Source organism: Varroa jacobsoni, unplaced genomic scaffold (genome assembly GCF_002532875.2).
Source record: "Varroa jacobsoni isolate VJ856 unplaced genomic scaffold, vjacob_1.0 scaffold_572, whole genome shotgun sequence".
Lineage (NCBI taxonomy): Eukaryota > Metazoa > Arthropoda > Arachnida > Mesostigmata > Varroidae > Varroa > Varroa jacobsoni.
Genome location: NW_019213474.1, coordinates 119,862 through 128,422, shown reverse-complemented (window position 1 = coordinate 128,422; position 8,561 = coordinate 119,862). Strand labels below are relative to the sequence as shown.

The following is an 8,561-nucleotide window of genomic DNA, read 5'->3' as shown; positions in this document are numbered from 1 at the left end:
GTAGTTCAAATATGAATAATAAATACAACATAACAGAATGTTTTAGAATTAATCTTAAGTTACTTAAAGGGTTACACAGTTTTCCTAAATGCAAAAATGATTCATTTACACATGGGAAAGTTCAGCATCTTAGAAATAAGTTTGTAACATTAATTTGGCTGCTTGATTGAATTACTGATCAAAAAAGCATCCTTCTTTAGACTCACTAACTTCTGCAATATCGGACGTTTTAGCGTCTAATAATTATAAATTAACTGGCTGCTTTTCCCTTTATCTAGTAACTTGAGCAAAACTCGCAACAGCTTGGTAATTATTACGTCGACTAAAAATAACCAGACCAAACAAATGGCGCACTCGCCGTTAATTATCCGTTGGGAGGCTCGTCCTAAAAGGTAAGAATCTCCAGATCAAATCAGCGATCCCACATCTAAGTTCGCATTGGATATATCACAAATGTGTACACGGTATAAACGGGCTTTAGCAATTGACTGAGCATTTCTCTGTCCTTTTGGAATCGTTACTACTGTGCGAAAGGATTTGATATTGTAGAATATAAGCTTACTTGAAGATTCAGACGTGTACAAACCATAGATTTATACACACACAGTACGGTAGTGAGAAATGGATAATAACGACTAGTCTATAACAGCTATGGTGGTTGATCTCATAGAGCTTGGTGGCCCTGAAAAGGACCGTTTTTTCGTTCCGAAGAAACGACAATTTACTTGGAGGAAGTGTACTTGGTGACAGCCTTAGTGCCTTCAGACACGGCGTGCTTAGCCAGTTCACCAGGAAGCAGGAGCCTGACGGCAGTCTGAACCTCCCGAGAAGTGATAGTCGACCTTTTATTATAATGGGACAGGCGGGAGGCTTCAGCGGCGATTCTCTCAAAGATGTCATTCACAAATGAGTTCATGATGGACATGGCTTTCGAGGAGATACCGGTATCGGGATGGACCTGTTTGAGAACTTTATAGATGTAAATGGCAAAGGACTCCTTCCTCCTGCGTTTTTTCTTCTTCTTGTCCGTGGCACGGACATTCTTTTGGGCCTTACCAGCCTTCTTCACGGCCTTTCCTGACGGTGCGGGCGGCATCTTTTTTCAAATAAAGGCATCCCTCGACCAGCTTCTATTTATGGAGACTTGCTGCGCCGTCAGCGGAACTTTAGTGGAGAGGGAGGCTCTTGTGAGAAAAGCTCCGCTCTCCCAATAGCGCGCTCGTACGCCTATAAATAGGACTTAGTAGAACTTCAAGCCATCTCGTGTTTGTCGTACCTAAATCGAATGAAACCATGTCCGGATACGGAAAAGGCGGGAAGTCGAAAACGAAGGCAAAGACCAGGTCTACGCGTGCGGGACTTCAGTTTCCCGTCGGTTGTATCCACCGTCTGCTGTGCAAGGGCAGTATGCCGAACGTGTTGGGGCTGGGCCCCCGTGTACCTTGCTGCCGTCATTGAATACCTCGCCGCTGAGGTCCTGGAATTGGCTGGCAACGCCGCTCGTGACAACAAGAGAACCAGGATTATCCCTCGACATCTACGGTTGGCCATCCGTAACGACAAGGAATTGAATAAGCTTCTATCTGGCGTGACCATCGTCCAAGGTGGTGTTCTACCCAACATCCAGGTTGTCCTTCTGCCTAAGAAGACCGAGAAGGCCCAGACTTAAGACTCTCGTTTTTGAAAATACGGCTCCTTTCAGGGCCACCAGATGTTATAGGATCATATATTAGAAGCACTCTTTAGCATTTCTTTAATCAATTTAGCATAATACATTTATATAGATTGTATCTGATAAGTGAGAGGATGTTATATAAACGCGGCGTTCTCATATAGCAGACAAATGCATTTCATCCTGCGCAATAATCCCATAGTAAGTAATAATCTCCATATATCGCTCTGCTGAACACCAAGGCTTTTTGGCCAACAAAACTAAGAGTGACAGGCGCATAATTTAAAAACACCCTGAATATTATCACGAAGAATCTTTCGGTAACGCTTAGCTCCTCCTCTTTCAAGGCCCTTCCCTCTTTTGTCGCGGCCTCTTTTGTTGCTTTTTCACTCAACTACAAGCAGAATGTTTCTAAGGACGTGTTACCCTTTATGGTTAATCAAGGCACTATGTATGCCGATTTAACTGCCGCTAGTATCTTTTTCCCCGCCCAAAACGATGTAGGTGTTCTTTTATTTGGTATTTTGAAACGCTTTGGCGCGCTAAAGGGATGCGATCACCAATCAAGTGGTCACATGACTGAATTCAAATCTTTGTTTGGCGACCGTTAAGGCTGCGTAGTTTATATGCACCAGCGCAGAGTAAAATGAGGGCTGGTTAAGATATTTTTAACAAGTGCTGTAATAAGCGCTTATACTTATATCGGGTGGCAATAATTTGCTGTAGCAATCGTTTGATTTATTGGCTGTAAAATATGTGGGATAAATCTTCTTTTTTTTATCTTCTAACTAACTGGATTCATGAAAATGGGTTTTCTAGCGTGTAGTAAAAGAGTCTTCGAACCATGGATGATGAGGCGGGGGTTTCTTATTGAGTTTTCAGATTCCTATAATGATTCGTTACTGTTCCTTGCCACGGAATGACTTTATTTAAAAAGTAGCCATATTCGGACTCGCGATACCTCCAAGTTTACCCCAAAATTTTGTGCGTCGGACCTATATTCTCAAGAATTTATAGGTTCAGCCAACTTTATGTTTTATATTATATTTACCATTACGTGAACTTGGAGTACAAAGTTTTGAGAATAACATCTATTAAGTGACCACCGCTCAAAGTGGTGCCTTGCTTAATATCCAGGTTGTCCTTCTGGCCAAGAAGATCGAAAAGGCCTAAGCTTAAGAAACTCCTTCTCAAAAACAACGACCTATTTCAGGGCCACCTTATTTTATGAGATCATACATAATGAGCATTACGCTTAAGAACTAATGCGCTTTATAATTCCTAATTTCTCTGTGCATTTCCGTGGACAGTCAAGCATCTAACTGAAAAAAAGACGGCTCAGACAAAATCATGACACATATCCGACCTTAAATTTAAAAAAAAAACAAAATAAGTATGATAGTGTAAGCCGTTCTTTGAAATATCCTTAAGCGCCTTATTCACAAACCTCCGTAACTATATTTAATAGCTGTTTATAATTACTAATGCTTTGTCATTCAATTCGCAGCCCCAAAACCTCGAATAAATGGAATTTATAATTACATATCGTTGCTGAGATTCTGAGAAGTGCGAAGACAATTTTCTATTCAGACAATTATGCCTAGAAAAATAACTATTTTATTTAATAAATAATACAGTTTAGGACCATGTGAAGCAGATTCATCAAACGGCAAATTTTAATTTTGATAAGTCACCTGATAGCACGTGGGCGTGTTGTTTGGTGTTAAACATGAGTCAGTAGATTGTTTTATAATTGTAAGCTTGCCATGTGGGTGCAAGAAAAGCCGTAGAAAAATCTAGCCATCTGCATTACCCATTACAGAATAGACTACATAAATCAAGACCTTTGGACAACGTAAAAGTCCTAACAATTTTAGAACCGATCCATACCATTGTTTTGCCTGAGTCGTACTCTTGCGAAGGCTTTGTCAACCTCAGAATTTATTTACGAGGATTTTTTATTTCGTTGCCTTTAGTACTTTGATCAATCCAGTAGTCATGTAGAATCAAATCATAGGCATCGAATATATTCCTCAACCTATGTACTTAGATGAAAACAACATCCATCTAGATGTTTTAATCAGGCCACGTTAGCTATACCTCGTATTGTCCAAGCTCATCTATAACGTGTGTATTCACTCCTACAACGGAACTGAATCCGCACTCTTAATATCTTTCAGTTCATATATTGTACACTATGTATAAGCCAGTTTTAGTTGTATCGCATGTTCGAAGCTGGTCATGCATGTAGAATGATTTCGTTAACTGTCATTTTTATGGAAAATTAAGCACGGCAAAAGTTTCTAAATGCTAAGATTTATTGAGTAATTAAACTGTTGGCGCGCTGGTGTCAACTGTTAAAGTTCCGATTGAAGGGTTCCGAATTGCTGGCTGGGGCTACTCACATTGTTGAACTTGAAATGGTCGAAGGAAATTCTCATGGTCTCGCAAGACGCATCAATACGTTCCTGTAGATTTCCTTTAACAGCGAGCAAAAAATCGTATTTAGATATTGTGTTGTTATGAATGGTTGCGGAATATATCTCATCCGTTGAGTGAACCTTGAACTACTGCCGCCATTAAGGTGTTGGTTGCGTCTATTTTAATCTTAAAGTGAACCTGATAATTTCAATGTTTGATAAATGATCAGATGTCAAAATCCTCTGTTAAGTACAAGAAGATTGTCTTCCCTTCGAATACATTATGTTATTTGATCATCATAATTGTAAGGAGAATTTTCGATACATTGACAGATTAACTCAAATACTTAAAGTTATGACTCGCTTCAGTTACTGAACGTCGCGAGCAGATAATTGGTATATCTGTTATATATATATATATATATATATATATATATAAACGTAAGGAAAATGATAAATCACTTTTAACCAATAAATAATTCAACACTCTATTGACTACAGAAGTTGATATTTTTTTAAAAATTCTATACGATCGTTGTTTGCATAAAGCCCCTAAACATAGCGTAAAGAAAGTTTTTCACTGATCAGGGCTGATTCTTGGTCGGAAGCTCGACAGCGTGATTGTAGCGTTTCAGAAATTTTCTCGAAATTTAAATGCTGTTACAGATGTATATGTCACCTATGTAATTATTGTTTCAAGCATTTCTCTCAATAAAACCCATTTAATACCGTTTGTTGTCAAACGATTCTTAATTATGTGCTTGTGTATGCCACGATATTCCGAATCAACCCTTTTGGGCACTGCTGAAGCGTCGGCTCCAGCACAAAGCATTGGCTACTAGCAGAGTATGTTACATTGATCATATCAACGAACCTGCATAGTTGTTATGAGTGTCCACAAGGTCTCACAGAAGATCGAGAAACACACACAATGACTGACAATAATGAAGATAGATTGTCAATTTTCGGCGAAGAATCTTGGATAGAAGTATTCACAAAGCCGTAAACGACCAGTGCCAATGTAATTCTCTCTATACATGTACGAATCGGTCTAAAGATCACAGTTGATAATTTAAAAATAGCTCAAAATTGACAGTTCAAAGATGTTTGATAGTTAGAGGGGCTTTTATTTTACATTTATTAAAAGTGAAAAAGGTACGTAAATGAGTGCGACAAACAGCGGATTCGTCCGATACTTGAGGAGATACTTGAGTGTAACGTACATTGAAATAAGATTACTACTGCTTAATCCTTCTGTCTTGCTAACTCACAATTTCAGACTCCATCTTATATATATATATATATAGGTGCTGTGATAGCTGAGTAGGTAGCAGCTGATCATCTATTATCAATTGGAACCTGTGTTTAAGATCAACTGAGTGAATATAACTAAATATTTTAACAGCCACAACAATCATTATTGCATTTTAGCATAGTTTTTATAAGAATCATTAAGCTTTTCTATTACGAATGCGTTTTATAGTTTCTTTCTGCTCTTTGTTGCAAAATTCGCATGTCTGCTGCTTTTGATAGATTCAAATTAAAGACTCCTTAACTGTCAAGAGCCTTGTGACCCGTATACATAACAAAATCATATTGAAACAAACAGCGAACTCGTCCTAATGGGAGCGGAATGTTTACCGTCAGTACGTCTTGTACGCGAGCGTCAGCTGTTGCTTAATCTGTTTGAGCTGGGCAAACTTCACAGGGCCTAAAAACTACCTGTTTTGCTACAAATTAATGGTCCACATTATTGCCTGTTTGCTTCCGAAAAATCACGGAAGACTTCCACGAGCCCAACTAAAGGATAGGTTTTGAATTTAGCGACTTGAGGATTTAATAGTTCTTCGCGTAATTTTGCATTTTGTCTTTAATTTTACGAAGTAAATCATATAGAAGGTGTATGAACATCTCTATTTGACCCCATGCCGGGGTCAGATATTAACTATTAAGCGGTATTAAGTAGATTAAAGTGTTTGTACAACATTCTATGGATTTGTTTATCATAAAATTTAACACCAGTCATCCCATATTGATCTTCTATAGTATGAACAGCCTGTACATCATGGGTGCTATAAATGAGGCAAACACATTTCAGTCATTGGAGTTAGATTAGGTTTCTTATCAGATTGGAATATATATTTACAAGTTATAGAGTGTTCAACAGAAATATGGCGATATTCTTTCTTCGAAGACCTCCAATGTCGGGACGTAGGATTAACTTGCCACTGTTGTTTCTTACATACATATGGTTTATTCGTTTGTGTTTAATGTTCTGTTAACCTGCCTTCCTCGCCTTTATGCCTTGACAATTTCAAGGCGTTAATCACTGCGAGATAATGTGTGTTTACTTTTGGATTACATTTTATAAAATTTATCGCTTGCAAGACTTGAAGACTTCTCACTAAACATATGTATTCTCCTATGAGAGGTTAATTCGGGTTAATTTGTTGAATGTGAGTATTTATTGTGGCAGATTTATGAAAAAAAAGAAGAAAAAAAAATCTAATCAGAACTAAGAAATTTGAATGATCGAGAATAAAAATACATTCAAAACAAGCTTATCGATCGAGACGTAGCTGTAGAAATTGATTTTTCAATCTACTTGTTACATACATACCTGGCTAACGATAATAGCATAATCACGCTATTACTGGTGTATGTACTGATGGAGCAATAGTCAGATAAAATTCAATATAATTAGTGAGGATTTTTTTTTAGTAATATGTGTGATTTTTGCGCATAACTGACATCAAGCCGTTCTTTTGTTCGTTAAAAACGTTCCCAGTTCAATAATACTAAGCACGCTGCTTGTAACATTTCGGCAGTTTCGTCAGTCTTTAGAGAGACAATGTAAAATATTCTACAGAGAGTACAGCGTACGTTGATTTGTATATCTCTTGGACGGGAAAACTGTTTTTATTAGGCTACTTAGTTGAGGGCTGCTTTTTTAAATTGGCTTAGTGGGCTCGCTCTTATGGCCGAACTTTCATCCATTCGTATTGAATGGATTTCCTCGTGCGCAACAGGAGGCCTAACTAAATATTGACAACAGACGAACAATGCTATGCAATATAAAGTTTGCAGTAGGTGGTATCTTCAACACTTGCATTGCTTTATTTTACTATGAATGCAATGTACTCCATTTTGAAAATTCGCTGTATTATCACGCCCGCTTAGTTGTGACTCATAATTTACTGCGTGATAGTTGAACTCGATAAATCTGTCTGTAATATCCTCTTCGGATTACAATTTATCTTGATTTTAGCAGCTAAAAAGTTGCACAATTGAAATCTTTATTCGTATTTGTCTACTCGTACACAGTCTGCTCAAAGGAACATTCAAAAAACAGGCCCCGGTGGGATTCGAACCCACGATCTCCTGTTTACTAGACAGGCGCTTTAACCAACTAAGCCACGGCGCCACGGCAACTTGGTGATTTATTTTCATACTGAGAGAAAATTCTTTGAAGCAACAAACGGTGCTGGGCGAATGATAACATAAGTAAAAGGATTAGATCGATTTTAGGAAATACGTCAGTTAGTATATTGAATTGGTCTTATGTTGTTGTTAAATCTACCAAAATGGTAACGATAACGCTGTCATATCAAGACAACCACTCAATGTATATACTAATTATAATTACGTCTAATAGAGAGTTACCTCAGTTAATTAATTTTATACTCTGTGCATGTTTTTTAGTGATTTTAAGTAAATTGTTAGAAGTTATAACTGTCGATTGTTGCTGTAATGACTGTTGCAACTAAATTTTGTAAACTTTCAATTAGTATTCACCACAAGTTTTTAAAAAACTCTGCTCAGCATTCGGCTGTATTTCACTATATCACGCCACTGAAACCTACTACACAGCAAAAAAATTCGAAGTGACGAAATCGTAAGCTTCTTTTTTTTTTTTTTTATTTATAATATTAGGAATATTGGACTCACACTAGAAGTGCTAAAACTTGCCTAAAAGTGATTTCCGTTCAGTTTTCATTTTTCACACTCCAGTGAGTTTTCTAGGCTCTCGTAAATCGGACAGTTGAGACAATTCTGTAATTATTGAAATCGACATAAGGAGTCTACAGACAATAGATACTTTTAAGAAATCTAAAAAATCAATGAATCAAGCTGGAGCAAGCACAAAAAAACTACCTACGCTATCAGATATAGCGAATAGTGCCAGTTAATTGAGCGCCTTACGACGTTTCTGTGTATGCCTCCTTCAGAATCGAAATTGATAATCATTCAATTTGCCTACGAGTCCGTCACTTGGTTATTGGAATAACCTAAATAGCGTATTTTGTCTCTTTTTTTTTGGGACTAAAAACAAATGTTACCGTACAAAACTGATCTGACTTATCTCTCTCTCTCTCTCTCTCTCTCTCTCTCTCTTAGTATTTCCTTTAACAAGATAGTATTTATTTGTATTTATAAAAATACAATTGTATTGTTTGAGCGTATGAATT

At 37.4% G+C, this 8,561-nt stretch overlaps 1 protein-coding gene, 1 non-coding gene and 1 pseudogene across 2 annotated transcripts; 1 reads left to right on the top strand and 2 right to left on the bottom strand.

The window, feature by feature from the left end:
• Positions 1 to 39: 39 nt before the first annotated feature.
• On the bottom strand, positions 40 to 1,096 carry LOC111261596 (histone H2B). Its single transcript, XM_022835201.2, has one exon. It carries the CDS (start codon positions 1,094 to 1,096, stop codon positions 722 to 724), a length of 375 nt encoding a protein of 124 aa, XP_022690936.1. The 3' UTR covers positions 40 to 721.
• A 168-nt stretch (positions 1,097 to 1,264) lies between these two features.
• On the top strand, positions 1,265 to 4,825 carry LOC111261595 (histone H2A-like; annotated as a pseudogene).
• Positions 4,826 to 7,442: 2,617 nt separating this feature from the next.
• On the bottom strand, positions 7,443 to 7,516 carry TRNAT-AGU (transfer RNA threonine (anticodon AGU)). Its single transcript has one exon. It is a non-coding gene; the product is annotated as a tRNA-Thr (tRNA).
• Between the last annotated feature and the right edge of the window lie 1,045 nt (positions 7,517 to 8,561).